The sequence below is a fragment of the Scyliorhinus torazame genome, chromosome 15 (genome assembly GCF_047496885.1).
Source record: "Scyliorhinus torazame isolate Kashiwa2021f chromosome 15, sScyTor2.1, whole genome shotgun sequence".
NCBI classification, from domain to species: domain Eukaryota; kingdom Metazoa; phylum Chordata; class Chondrichthyes; order Carcharhiniformes; family Scyliorhinidae; genus Scyliorhinus; species Scyliorhinus torazame.
In genome coordinates this window covers 205,856,105-205,871,243 of record NC_092721.1, presented here as the reverse complement: position 1 = coordinate 205,871,243, position 15,139 = coordinate 205,856,105, and the positions used below count along the sequence as shown (strand labels likewise).

Sequence of the window (15,139 nt, the reverse complement as noted above, 5' to 3'; positions counted from 1 at the left end):
CATGATGCGCCCTGCGCACAGTCGCAACCTGTTTACTGCAATTGTCTGTTTAACTCAGAACACTGTATTTACTCTTCCTTGACTTCTTCTGAACAATATGTTAGTCTCTGTTCTTTTAACTTCAGTCGTCTTAAGACATTTTTTCTGTCCCAATTCCCTGATTATCTGTTCAGTAACTGTTCTTTAGGAAGCCTGCCTCTTTGCAGCTCCCATTCTGTCCAGTCTTTCTTCTGGAAGAGTTGAGAGATGTTCACTCCCGGTGTCCTGTCTTCAACTTCAAGATATCCGGCTAAAACTAAAACATAAGGGACGGGATTCTCCGTTCCTGTGGCTAAGTGCCGTCTCGAATGTAGAATCCGCAGGAGGTTCACGTCAAATAAATCGGCGCAAATCCCTAATCGATTCCAGTACCAGTGAGCGGTTAGCACCGGCGCCGCATGAAACACCCGCGAATCTCATCGAGAACTGCTGGAGAATGGGTGGGTCCTGGGCCGCGCATGGGCACAGCTGATGACCTGCATCAGTCACGCCGTACAACATCCCGCCGGCCTTGCGCGGACCCAACCCGCCACCCGCGATCCCATAGCCCACCCCCTGGCAATTCCCTTGCCACCCCACCAGCCCGCGAAGAAGCCCCCCCCACCCCCGGCCAGCAGCCTGGATCCTGGCCGAGTGTGGAGGCGCTGGACACAGTCCGCAGCCGCCATGTCGGGTTCACGATTTGTGTGACCACACGTGTCCCGCGCCTTCGGGAACTCGGCCCATCAGAGGCAGAACATCACGGGTGGGCTGGCCGATGAGACACCGATGGCATTGCGGCAGGGCGCATCATGATGACGCCAGTTTGGAGGGGGCGGAGAATCGCAAACCGGCGTCAAGCCAGTGCCGTCCCCGATTCCGGCGGTGGAATCGATTCTCCGCCCGATCGCTGATTACGATTTCGGCGTCGGGCAATGGAGAATCCCGGCCAAGAGCTTTTCTACCCTTAAAATGACCTTCAGTTGCAAAGCAATGACTGCTACTTCTATTTACTCTTCACACTGTCGCCCTCTCTAAGCACAATAGAAACACAGTTAGAACTTAACCAACTCCCAGATACATAAACACCTTAGTCCAGCATAGGTTTTCCCCTTCCAGGCACAGGAACATTAAATTAAACACACTTAAAACTATCCTTTATTTCTAATGTTTACCATTACATTATAATTCCCTAAAACTAGCTTTGTTTTCCTAACACCTGGCAGTTAACTATCACTCGCCATTAACTGGTGCATTATCCATGGCAATGTGTTCACCAATCAGACTCCACTTGCCAACCAATCAGCACCCTCTTCTCATACAGTATGACGTTGTTCTTTCCCCTGACATGGTATACTTATCATTTACTTGAAGAGGAAAATCTTCAACAAAATGTCTTTTTTCAGCAACACTCAAATGCCTATCTACTCTTTAGCTGTAGGCTCGGTGTGCAGGACATGAGTTTAACTGGAACCAATCTAAATTGAATGACTTACCTCCAAGTAGGGGAAATCATATGGGATCAGCCACAGCTTCGCCAGCTCATTCAGGCTAAGATCAAGTTCGCGGATAGCTGGAAACAATCTAAATGGTTCTGAGAGCAACACAGAAGAAAGTGATGTAACGCATGCAGTTTACATGAGGATTTTGTATCATCCTGTACACTGGGTAAACCAAACTTGCAGTAATAGTGCGGAGGACAAGTTCAAGGAATGTATGCAAGCCTGCCAGATTACTTCTCTAAGACAAAATTAACAGGTACTTGGGCAAGTATGGATAATTTGAGGAAAGCCAGCATTGATTTTTTGCAAGCAATTTGTGTTTAAGCGCCTTGATGGAGTATTGCTGAAAAAAGAGGCCTTCTGTCAAAGCTTTTCATCTTGTACTTATCAGGACAAACGCACAAATATTACATTTCAAAGGGAAGATGTATAGATGTGTAGATGAGAGCAACATTTGATGGGTCTTCTCAAAAAGGCTTTTGACAAGGTCCCACATCAGAGACTGGTCAAGAAGTTAAAAGTCCATGGGATCCAAGTCAACTTGGCAAATTGGATCCAAGACTGGCTTTGTGGCAGGAGGCAGAGATAATGGTTGAAGTTTGTTTTTGTGACTGGAAGCCTGTGTCAAGTGGTGTACCGTAGGAATTGGTGTGGTTCCCTTGCTGTTTGTAGTGTACATTAATGATCTGGACGTGAGGGGCAGCACGGTGGCGCAATGGTTAGCACTGCTGCCTCACGCCGCTGAGGACCCAGGTTCAATCCTGGCTCTGGGGGTCACTGTCCGTGTGGATTTTGCACATTCTCCCGTGTTTGCGTGAGTTTCAGGCCACAACCCAAAGATGTGCAGGGTAGGTGGATTGGCCACACTAAATTGCCCTTAATTGGAAAAAATAAATTGGGTATTCTAAATTTATAAAAAAGAACTAATCCAATGATCTGGACGTGAATGTAGGAGGTGTGATCAATGAATTTGCAGATTACACTAAAATTGGTAAAAAGCGAGGAGAAAAGCCTTAGGTTACAGGACAATATAGATGGGCTCTTCAGATAGGCAGAATAGTGGTGAATGAAACTTAACCCCTGGAACTTCGGGTCTCATGATGTCCTGTGCGGACACGTGAAAGGGGACTCTCCTCCTGGACACTTGAAATTTGGCACTTTTAGCTCAAAAATAGATGACTAAACCCGGGGGGGGGGGGTATCCTCCTCCAACCACCATAACGAACAGGACATGGCACACGACAATTGGGGGTGGATAGGGGGCAGAGGAAGGGGCCGAAGACACGCAGTGAGAACGCGAGGGACAAAGGTCAAAACCGCAGGGGACTGGCCCGAGGGCAAGGTGAAACCTAACCAAACTGTAAATAGACAGCTGCGAATACTTTCTCTGACCATATTGGGGACTGTAACATATGTATGCCAGCCAAAGGGGGGGGGAGTCACGGCCATTACAGGAGAGAAGACACTTGCCTGTAAATATATATGTTGGTTTCTGTTTCTGTTTTTATTTTCCTTTCTGGTTTTGTAATGTGTAACTTGTGAATTGTTGAATATAAGATATGAAATTCCAATAAAAACATTTAAGAAAAGTGTTTACTCTGAAAAGTGTGAAGTGATGCAGTTTAGGAGGACTGGCAAGGCAAATGAATGACAGGATGTTTTGAAATACAGAGGACCAGATGTGTTAGACGTTTGCTGCTGTTGTATAAAGAGTCAAAGCTTCTGCCCCTTTTCACAAATACCTTTATTTCACTTTAACAGACACTGCACAAAACTCTATCATCACATCACCTGACACAAAGGCCACCTGAAGCCCCTTTACATATCAGTGTCAATTATTGAATACTTAACATAAATGAGACAAGTAGTTGGAATGTCTCTTAACCCATTACTTAACAAGAGGGACCTTGGAGGTGCATGTCAATAGATGCCTGAAGGCAGCAGGACAAGTAGATAAGGTGGTTAAGAAGGCATCTGGGGGCAGCAGTGTGGTGCAGTGGTTAGCAGTGCTGCCTCATGGCGCCGAGGTCCCAGGTTCAATCCTGGCCCCGGATTACTGTCCATGTGGAGTTTGCACATTCTCCCCGTGTCTGCGTGGGTCTCACCCCCACAACCCAAAGATGTGTAAGGTAGGTGGATTGGCCATGCCAAATTACCCCTTAATTGGGAAAAAAATAATTGCCTACTCTTAAGAAGGCATAAGGGATACTTGCATTTATTAACCACATAGAATATTAGAGCAGGGTGGTTAAGATAGAATTGTATAAAATGCTCGTTAGGTCGCAGTGAGAGAACCGTGTACAGTTCTGGATGTCACACTATTGGACGGATGTGATTGCACTAGAAAGGGTGCAGAGGAGATTCATCAGGGTGTTGCCTGGCTGGAATATTTCGAGGGAGACTGGATAGGCTGGAGTTGTTGTCATTGGAGCAGAGAAGACTAAGTGGAGGTGGGAAGGGGAGGGCTGATTAAGGCGTAGAAAATTATGAGGGACATGGATAGGGTAGATAGGAAGGAACTTTCCCCCCTTATAAGCAGGAGGCATAGATTTAATTTAATGTAAGGAGCAGGGGATTTTATGGGGATTTGTGGAAAAACCTTTTTACTCAGAAGGTGGTGGGAATCTGGAACTCGCTGCCTGAAAGGGTGGTAGAGGCGGGAACCCTCACAACATTAAAAAAGTATTTAAATGAGCACTTGAAACGCCACAGCACACAAGGCTATGGATTAAGTGCTGCAAAATGGGATTAGAATAGATAAGTGCTTGATGGCTGTTGCAGACATGGTGGATTGAAGTATTTTTTTGTGCTGTATGACTCCAATATAAGCATATGTAGGGACCTATCTTCTGCAAGAAAAGGGAATTTGTCCAGACATTTTGGGTGCGGTTTAATGGCCACATTGCACTTAAGCGAGAGTGCAACAAGAACAAAAGAACAAAAAACAAAGAAATGTACAGCACAGGAACAGGCCCTTCGGCCCTCCAAGCCCGTGCCGACCATGCTGCCCGACTAAACTACAATCTTCTACACTTCCTGAGTCCGTATCCCTCTATTCCCATCCTATTCATGTATTTGTCAAGATGCCCCTTAAATGTCACTATCGTCCCTGCTTCCACCACCTCCTCCGGTAGCGAGTTCCAGGCACCCACTACCCTCGGTGTAAAAAACTTGCCTCGTACATCTACTCTAAACCTTGCCCCTCTCACCTTAAACCTATGCCCCCTAGTAATTGATCCCTCTACCCTGGGGAAAAGCCTCTGACTATCCACTCTGTCTATGCCCCTCTTAATTTTGTAGACCTCTATCAGGTCGCCCCTCAACCTCCGTCGTTCCAGTGAGAACAAACCGAGTTTATTCAAACGCTCCTCATAGCTGATGCCCTCCATACCAGGCAACATTCTGGTAAATCTCTTCTGCACCCTCTCTAAAGCCTCCACAGCCTAGTGTGGCGACCAGAATTGAACACTATACTCCAAGTGTGGCCTAACTAAGGGTCTATACAGCTGCAACATGACTTGCCTATTCTTATACTCAATGCCCCGGCCAATGAAGGCAAGCATGCCGTATGCCTTCTTGATTACCTTCTCCACCTGTGTTGCCCCTTTCAGTGACCTGTATACCTAGATCTCTCTGATTTTCAATACTCTTGAGGGTTCTACCATTCACTGTATATTCCCTACCTGCATTAGACCTTCCAAAATGCATTACCTCACATTTGTCCGGATTAAACTCCATCTGCCATCTCTCCGCCCAAGTCTCCAAACAATCTAAATCCTGCTGTATCCTCTGACAGTCCTCATCGCTATCCGCAATTCCACCAACCTTTGTCGTCTGCAAACTTACTAATTAGACCAGTTACATTTTCCTCCAAATCATTTATATATATTACAAACAGCAACGGTCCCAGCACTGATCCCTGCGGAACACCACTGGTCACAGCCCTCCAATTAGAAAAGCATCCTTCCATTGCTATTCTCTGTTTTCTATGACCTAGCCAGTTCTGTATCCACCTTGCCAGCTCACCCCTGATCCCGTGAGACACAACCTCCCCTTCACAAAGCCATGCTGCCTCTCACTAATACGTCCATTTGCTTCCAAATGGGAGTAGATCCTGTCTCGAAGAATTCTCTCCAGTAATTTCCCTACCACTGAAGTAAGGCTCACCGGCCTGTAGTTCCCTGGATTATCCTTGCTACCTTTCTTAAACAGAGGAACAACATTGGCTATTCTCCAGTCCTCCGGGACATCACCTGAAGACAGTGATGATCCAAAGATTTCTGACAAGGCCTCAGCAATTTCCTCTCCAGCCTCCTTCAGTATTCTGGGGTAGATCCCATCAGGCCCTGGGGACTTATCTACCTTAATATTTTTCAAGACACCCAACACCTCATCTTTTTGGATCTCAATGTGACCCAGGCTATCTACACACCCTTCTCCAGACTCAACATCTACCAATTCCTTCTCTTTGGTGAATACTGATGCAAAGTATTCATTTAGTACCTCGCCCATTTCCTCTGGCTCCACACATAGATTCCCTTGCCTATCCTTCAGTGGGCCAACCCTTTCCCTGGCTACCCTCTTGCTTTTTATGCACGTGTAAAAAGCCTTGGGATTTTCCTTAACCCTATTTGCCAATGACTTTTCGTGACCCCTTCTAGCCCTCCTGACTCCTTGCTTAAGTTCCTTCCTACTTTCCTTATATTCCAAGATTGTAAGATCGCGGGAGAGGCCAAAATAGAGAGCCGTACTGGGCGCCGATCTGTTGGTGATCTAACCGGCCCACCCCGTTGGTGATCTAACCGGCCCACCCCGTTAGTGAAATCAGGATCCCGCCGTATCATGGCAAGAAACCAATAATCACCACTTAAGGCCAATCTCCATACAATTAACAGGAGCAATCCTATTAAACAACCTCCCGTGATCTAATGGCCGACCAGAAGTGGTCACGTGGGTGCCAATCAGTATATCTTTTTAAGACGGTGAAGCTGGCAGAAGGGCTGCTGCGGGGAGCTGAGGAGGTGAGTAACCACCTTCCCCCCAGGCAATGAGCCCGGGGGCACTTGGGTTGCTGTCCTGGTGTTCGGAGGGGGGAATGGGGCAGCCACGGGGGGCCAGCCTCGGTCAGGGGTTGGGTGGAGGGAGGGGGATGGGGCATATGCCAAGGGGGGTGGGGTATATGGGGATTGGGGAGATGGGGTGGATAGTGATAAGGTGGGGTAGGGAGTATGGGGATGGGGTGGGGTGGGATTGGGGTGGCGGCTGGACACGGGTGTGCCAGGGAATGGAACGGTGCCAGGTGCATTCTCAGAGGGGGGGTTTAAGGGTCTGGAGGAAGTGTCTGCACCAGTTGATGGCTGGTGCAGACATGATGGGCTGAAGGGGCTTTTTTTGTGCTGTAAAACTCTGTGACTCCAAGTTAAGAATATGCAGGGAGTGTCTTCTGCAAGAAAAATGAATATTGTCCAGACACTGGGTGCTGATCTTCCTGGTGATGCTCCCCGAGCTGCCGGTCGCTGCCGCTTCCTCCCAGGCGGCACTGGCTGCCCTGTGGCTGACCCTCTGAGACCCTCAGGAGAACAAGGCATTCCGTCTGGTCTCTACCGTGTCCAACAATCTGGCCAGGTCGGTATCCCCGAATCGTGGGGCTGGTCTCCTCAGTGGCACGGCTGCGAGCTGTGTTGGGTTGGCTGTGCAGCAGCAGTTTAAGTGCTGCTCTCCCTTGTTAGAAAGGGGCTGGCGAGCAGGGTCCCGGCAAATCAGCCGGCTGGACCATCATTTGCAGACTGAAAGTCCAATCAACATTTTATAGCGGTGACAGCCTGGCCGGTCCCAGTGTCTGGAAGCTCGCAGGAATTCCCGCTCGCTACCACACTTAGAAACCTTTTGGTTAAATCGTGCCCTGTGCCTCTTTTGAATTAACCCAAAACATGGGGGCAATAGTTCCTTGGTCCATTCTCCATGTCAATGCCTTGACCAAACACAACTGACTTGCGAACCAATCAGCACCATTTTCTTATGCAGCATAAGATAATAAACAACAAATTGATGGAGTTTTTTCATAATAGAGTTGATGAGGGTAATGGGATTGATGTGGTGTACATGGACTTCCCAAAAGCTTTGACAAAATGCTACACAATAGGCCTGCCAGCCAAGTTGAAGCCAATGAAATAAGACCAGTAGCAGCATGGATACAAAGTTGGCTGAGTGACAGGGACAGGTGTTGTGAATGGTTGTTTTTGGACTGGAGGAAGGAATACAGTAGAGATCCTCAGGGGTTGGTACCAGGACCACTGCTGTTCTTGATATGTGATGGGCACAATTTCACAATTTGAATAAATCAACGTTCACCTTACCGCTCGGCTTCCTGGGTCTTAATGATGGTACACACTGCTGCTACTGTGTGTCAGTGGTGAATATTTAAGTGTGACTCAGATGGTGTTGAGCTTCTAGAGTATTATTGGAGCTGCACTCATCCAGGCAAGTGAAGAGTATTCCATCACACTCCTGACTTGTGCCTTGTAGATGATGGACAGGCTTTGGGCGGTCAGGAGGTGAGTTACTCACCTCAGGATTCCCAGGCCTCTGACCTGCTCTTGTAGCCATAGTATTAATGTGGCTGGTTCATTCAAGTTTATGGTCAACAATAATGGAAGGGGATTCAGCAATGGTAACGCCATTGAACGTTAAACGGAAATTATTAGATTTTCTCTTGTTGAAGATAGTCATTGCCTGGCATTTGGCAAGTTTATTTGAAATTTGCTAACACAAACCTGAATGTTATCATTGTGGATTTTGTTTTATTCATTGAATGTGGGTGTCGCTGGCGAAGCCAGCATTTATTGCCTATTGCTAATTGCCTGAACTGTGGGCATTGAAGAGTCAACCACATTACTGTGGGTCTGGAGTCACATGTAGGCCAGACCGGGTGAAGATGGCAGATTTCCTTCCCTAAAGGACATTCATGAACCAGATGAATTGTTACAACAATCATCATTAGACTTTTAAAAATAAATTTACAGTACCCAATTCTTTTTTTTTCCAATTAAGGGGCAATTTAGCGTGGCAAATCCACCTTCGCTGCACATGTTTGTGTTTGTGGGGGTGAGACCCCGCAGACACTGGGGGAATGTGCAAACTCTACACAGACAGTGATCTGGGGCCGGGATTGAACCCGGGTCTTTGACGCCGTGAGGCAACAGTGCTGACCACTGCCCCACCGTGCTGCCCGTCATTAGACTTTTAATTCCAAATATTTGTTGAATTTATATTTCTCGATCTGCCAGGTCCCTGGGCTTCTGGATTACTAGTGCAGTTACAATACCACTACGCCACTGCCTCCCCTGTCAGTAGCAGGACATCGCTGCCAGTACCATTCTAAACCAAGCAACTGGGATGAGGATGAGAATATTCCTAAGTAATTAGCTTTCAGTCTGATTTTCTCTCACTCTTTCTCACCCCCATAGGAAATTTCCAGGCCTCTTGGCTGCATCTGGTGCTGTGGTTAGAACGTTGCTATGTCTTAGGAGAACATGTATCACATAGAATTTATTTTTAAATTAGTTCTTGTGAGGTGGCGTCGCTGGGCTGGGCCAACAGTTGGTGCCCATCCCTAATTGCCCTTAAACTGAGTGACTTGCTAGGTGTGAGTCTGAAGTCACATGTAGGCCAGACTGGGTAGGAACATCAGATTTCCTTCCCTGAAGGACATTAGAGAACCAGATGGGGTTTTAGACATTCGGTAATAGTTTCTTGGTCAGCATTAGACTTTTAATTCCAGATGTTTTTTTATTGAATTCAAATTTCACCATCTGCCATGGTGGGATTCGAAACCAAAAGCATTAGTCTGGGTCTCTGCATTACTAGCCCAGTGACAATCCCGCTACGACACCGCCTCACTTTACAAAGAATGTACAGCACAGAAACTGGCCATTCAGCCCACCCGTTGCGTGCTCCACACAAACCTCCTCCCACGCTACATCATCTCATCTAGCTCATGTTGGTATCTAGCTTCTCCTGCATCAGTGCTATTCCCAGCCACGATTCAGCCCCAGTGGCCACCCTCACTTGGGTGCTGACTGGCTGTTACCCTGTGGACAGCATCATTGCCATGTTGGATTCTGTTCTCACGAGCACGCACACTTTGCAACAGGAAATACTGAAAACAGAAGCCTGGACTCTGGCTGGTTTTCCCCTCTCCTTCCCAGGGGATGAAGGGACATATATTTCCTTAAATTAATCGATTCTTACCAAGAGATAAATGGTTTTCTGCCGCATTTACATAAACCACAGAATCAAACAACTTAAAATCTTCTTCTTTAACCTGAAAAAAATATATAAAATAGATAAAAACAAATGTGGATTTATTATAAGTTTTAATTCAAGTCGTTTCCACTTGTAAGAGACGTTTATTGTACATCATGATTCTGCTTGTTTTCTTACTGAGAATAGTGCAAGACATTTATTAATGATTGGGTGGCACGGTGAGAAAGCTATAAACACTCAGCAGTTACAGAGGTCAGCACCTCTCACCCTGTCTCTGACAACTGTATGAGAGTGGAGGGGCTCACGCCAGTAAGCTGTGTACTGCTGAGATAGCACTGCTGTGCTGTCATTTGGATGTCAAACTATGGCTCCTTATAAGATGAACGTCCCTTGGCACTATTTTGAAGGAGATGAGGGAAGTTCTGCACAATATTTATTCCTCAACCGACATCACTAAAAACAGATTATCTGCGTTGAATCACATAAAGCCAGCAGCAGTCGATGTAATTACATGCATTTGCGGATGTCTGCTCCACCCTTTTGCAAGCAAGTGGGGAAATTAATCCCTTCCACTGATGATTTGATCTTTGCCATTTAAATATTTGGCTTTATCTCATTTGCTATCAAGTGCTCCAAGAGGGGATATGGAAGCAAACACTAAAAACATCAGAGCTGAAACGTGAACTTTGCTTTTCTCCGCACAGATGCCGCGTTTGCTGAGTGTTTCCAGTATTTTCTGTTTTCTTTATTTCAGATTTCCCGCATTTGCAATATTTTTCTCTTCAATTTTAATATTTCTGTATCTTTCGCGATATTATTTGAGGGATGCTGGCACGGTGGTGCAGTGGTTAGCACTGCTGCCTCACGGCGTTGAGGACCCGGGTTCGATCCCGGCCCCAGGTCACTGTCCGTGTGGAGTTTGCTCATTCTCCCCGTGTTTGCGTGGGTCTCACTCCCACAACCCAAAGATGTGCCGGGTTGGTGGATTGGCCACGCTAAATTGCCCCTTTGAGTAGCCTAAATGAATTGGGTACACTAAAAAATGTTTTTAAATTATTTGAGGGATAAATATTGTCCGGGATACCAAGGATGAACTCCCTGGTTTTCTTCAAAATAATGCCATGGAAACTGTGACATCTACCCTGAGAGCGAGGCAGCCTTGGTTTAATGTCACATCCAAACAATGGCACCTTTAACAATGTAGCATCCTCTTAATACGACACTGAAGCGTCAGCCTGGATTATTGTTGTCAAGTCTCTGGAAAGGCACTTGAACTCAGAGGTGTCAGAGCTGCGATCTCAGGCTGGACATTATGGGGGCCACACTCGCTGCCAGACTGGTAAAGGTTGGGGCAAGAAAGCCGGCCCACAATCCCGATGGCTGCTCTTCAACAGTTTTCTTTTAATCATTCATGGGATGTGGGCATTGCTGGCTGGGGCAGCATTTATTGCTCAGCTCTAATTACCCTTCGACTGAGTGGCTAGCTTGGCCATTTCCGAGGGTATTTAAGAGTCAACCACATTGCTGTAGGCCAGGGCAGGTAAGGACGGCAGATTTTCTTCCCTGAAGGATATTAGTGAACCAGATGAGTTTTAAACAACAATTGTCAATGGTTTCATGGTCATTATTAGACTTTTAATTGAATTCAAATTTCACCATCTGCTGTAATTCCCCGTTTTCTCTCTCCCTCCTTTTTTAAACAGTGGTGTTATCCTCCAATCCATTGGAACTCTTCCAGAGTCTGTAGAGTTTGCGGGTTTGCGAGTCTGTAGAATGCTGGAAAATGATCACCAATGCGTCCACCATTTCTATGGCCACTTCCTTAACTATCCAAAGTTACTGCACACATCTCTAATTTCCTGTTTGATGCCAACCCCAACCTCACAACTACTGTTTGGTGGTCTGTACACAACTCCCACTAACCTTTTTTGCCCTTTGGTGTTCCACAGCTCCACCCATACAGATTCCACATCATCCAGGCTAATGTCCTTCCTTACTATTGCGTTAATCTCCTCTTTAATCAGCAACGCTACTCCACCTCCATTTCCTTTCCTTCTATCTTTCCTCAATATTGAACATCCCATCCTTGGTCACACTGGAGTGAGGTGTCCGTCATCCCAGTCGTCCCTTCAGTCTGAGACTGTGTCCTCAGGTTCTAGTTTCTCCCACGAATGGAAACATCTTCTCAACATCCAGTCTATCTAGCCTCTCAGTATTCTGTAAGGTTCAATAAGATCCTCCACTCACACCTCCAAACTCCATCGAGTACAGACCCAGGATCCTCATTTGACAAGCACTTAATTCTGGGCATCATTCTTGTGAGCTGGATTTAGGGCAACACGGTAGCACAGTGGTTAGCACGGTTGCTGCACAGCTCCATGGTCCCAGGTTCGATTACCGGCTTGGATCACTGTCTGTGCGGAGTCTGCACATTCTCCCCGTGTGTGCGTGGGTTTCCTCCGGGTGCTCCAGTTTACTCCCACAATCGAAAGATGTGCAGGTTTGGTGGATTGGCCATGCTAAATTGCCCTTAGTGTCCAAAAAAAAAGGTTAGCAAGAGTTAATGGGCTACGGGGACAGGGTGGAGGTGTGGGCTTAAGTAGGTTGCTCTTTCCAAGAGCTGGTGCAGATTCCATGGGCCAAATGGCCGCCTTCTTCACTGTAGATTCTATGATTCTATGCAAAATGGGTAAATTGGAATGGATGATTTTTCAAGGGAAGCTCCTTCAATCACCAGCTGTTCCTGCCGCATGCTTACTGCTGGCAGGCTCAGTATGAACCAGGCCAGCAGCAAATGTGGGTTGAGAAACAATCTGTGACTGGAAAATGTGAACACAAGCAACAAGGATTTCAGGCGCAGAGAAACAAGGTGCTGGACACGGGGCCAGAGAAAAAAGGTGCTGGACACGGGGCCAGAGAAACAAGGTGCTGGACACAGGGGCAGAGAAAAAAGGTGCTGGACACGGGGCCAGAGAAACAAGGTGCTGGACACGGGGCCAGAGAAACAGGGTGCTGGACACTGGGCCAGAGGAACTAGATGCTGGACATGAGGCCAGAGAAACAAGGTGCTGGACACGGGGCCAGAGAAACAAGGTGCTGGACACGGGGCCAGAGAAACAAGATGTTGGACACGGGGCCAGAGAAACAAGGTGCTGGACACAGGGCCAGAGAAACAAGGTGCTGGACACGGGGCCAGAGAAACAAGGTGCTGGACACGGGGCCAGAGAAACAAGGTGCTGGACACGGGGCCAGAGAAACAAGGTGCTGGACACTGGGCCAGAGAAACAAGGTGCTGGACACTGGGCCAGAGAAACAAGGTGCTGGACACGGGGCCAGAGAAACAAGGTAATGGACACTGGCCCACAGAAACAAGGTGCTGGACACGGGGCCAGAGAAACAAGGCGCTGGACACTGGGACAGAGAAACAAGGTGCTGGACAGGGGGCCAGAGAAACAATGTGCTGGACACAGGGCCAGAGAAACAAGGTGCTGGACACTGGGCCAGAGAAACAAGGTGCTGGACACAGGGCCAGTGAAACAAGGTGCTGGACACAGGGCCAGAGAAACAAGGTGCTGGACACTGGGCCAGAGAAACAAGGTGCTGGACACAGGGCCAGTGAAACAAGGTGCTGGACACAGGGCCAGTGAAACAAGGTGCTGGACACGGGGCCAGAGAAACAAGGTGCTGGACACTGGGACAGAGAAACAAGGTGCTGGACACGGGGCCAGAGAAACAAGGTGCTGGACACTGGGACAGAGAAATAAGGTGCTGGACACTGGGACAGAGAAACAAGGTGCTGGACACGGGGCCAGAGAAACAAGGTGCTGGACACGGGGACAGAGAAACAAGGTGCTGGACACGGGGCCAGAGAAACAAGGTGCTGGACACTGGGACAGAGAAACAAGGTGCTGGACACGGGGCCAGAGAAACAAGGTGCTGGACATTGGGACAGAGAAAAAAGGTGCTGGACACGGGGCCAGAGAAACAAGGTGCTGGACACGGGGCCAGAGAAATAAGGTGCTGGACACTGGGCCAGAGAAACAAGGTGCTGGACACGGGGCCAGAGAAACAAGGTGCTGGACACTGGGACAGAGAAACAAGGTGCTGGACACGGGGCCAGAGAAACAAGGTGCTGGACATTGGGACAGAGAAAAAAGGTGCTGGACACTGGGACAGAGAAACTTGGTGCTGGACACGGGGCCAGAGAAACAAGGTGCTGGACACTGGGCCAGAGAAACAAGGTGCTGGACACTGGGACAGAGAAACAAGGTGCTGGACACCGGGCCAGAGAAACAAGGTGCTGGACACGGGGCCAGAGAAACAATGTGCTGGACACGGGGCCAGAGAAACAAGGGGCTGGTCACAGGGCCAGAGAAACAAGGTGCTGGACACGGGGCCAGAGAAACGAGGGGCTGGACACAGGGCCAGAGAAACAAGGTGCTGGATACGGGGCCAGAGAAACAAGGTGCTGGACACAGGGCCAGAGAAACAAGGTGCTGGACACGGGGCCAGAGAAACAAGGTGCTGGACACAGGGCCAGAGAAACAAGATGCTGGATACGGGGCCAGAGAAACAAGGTGCTGGACACGGGGCCAGAGAAACAAGGTGCTGGACACAGGGCCAGAGAAACAAGGTGCTGGTCACGGGGCCAGAGAAACAAGGTGCTGGTCACGGGGCCAGAGAAACAAGGTGCTGGACATTGGGCCAGAGAAACAATGTGCTGGACACGGGGCCAGAGAAACAATGTGCTGGACACGGGGCCAGAGAAACAAGATGCTGGACACTGGGCCAGAGAAACAAGATGCTGGATACAGGGCCAGAGAAACAAGGTGCTGGACATTGGGCCAGAGAAACAATGTGCTGGACACGGGGCCAGAGAAACAAGGTGCTGGACACGGGGCCAGAGAAACAATGTGCTGGACACGGGGCCAGAGAAACAAGATGCTGGACATGGGGCCAGAGAAACAAGGTGCTGGACACTGGGCCAGAGAAACAAGATGCTGGACACTGGGACAGAGAAACAAGGTGCTGGACACGGGGCCAGAGAAACAAGGTGCTGGACACGGGGCCAGAGAAACAAGGTGCTGGACACGGGGCCAGAGAAACAAGGTGCTGGACACGGGGCCAGAGAAACAAGGTGCTGGACACGGGGCCAGAGAAACAATGTGCTGGACACGGGGCCAGAGAAACAAGGTGCTGGACACGGGCCAGAGAAACAAGGTGCTGGACACGGGGCCAGAGAAACAAGGTGCTGGTCACGGGGCCAGAGAAACAAGGTGCTGGACACGGGGCCAGAGAAACAAGATGCTGGACACAGGGCCAGAGAAACAAGGTGCTGGACACGGGGCCAGAGA

At 48.5% G+C, this 15,139-nt stretch overlaps 1 protein-coding gene across 3 annotated transcripts in view; it reads right to left on the bottom strand.

Annotated features, from left to right (window-relative positions):
- The window catches only part of xrra1 (X-ray radiation resistance associated 1), a 136,557-nt gene that overhangs the window by 88,036 nt on the left and 33,382 nt on the right, over nucleotides 1-15,139 (bottom strand). For all 3 annotated transcript variants that reach the window (XM_072477493.1, XM_072477494.1, XM_072477495.1), the window contains 2 exons: nucleotides 9,771-9,843; nucleotides 1,515-1,612 (listed from right to left, as the gene is read on the bottom strand). In XM_072477493.1, the coding sequence (XP_072333594.1) occupies nucleotides 1,515-1,612; nucleotides 9,771-9,843 (171 nt within the window). The remainder of the gene's footprint in view (nucleotides 1-1,514; nucleotides 1,613-9,770; nucleotides 9,844-15,139) is intronic.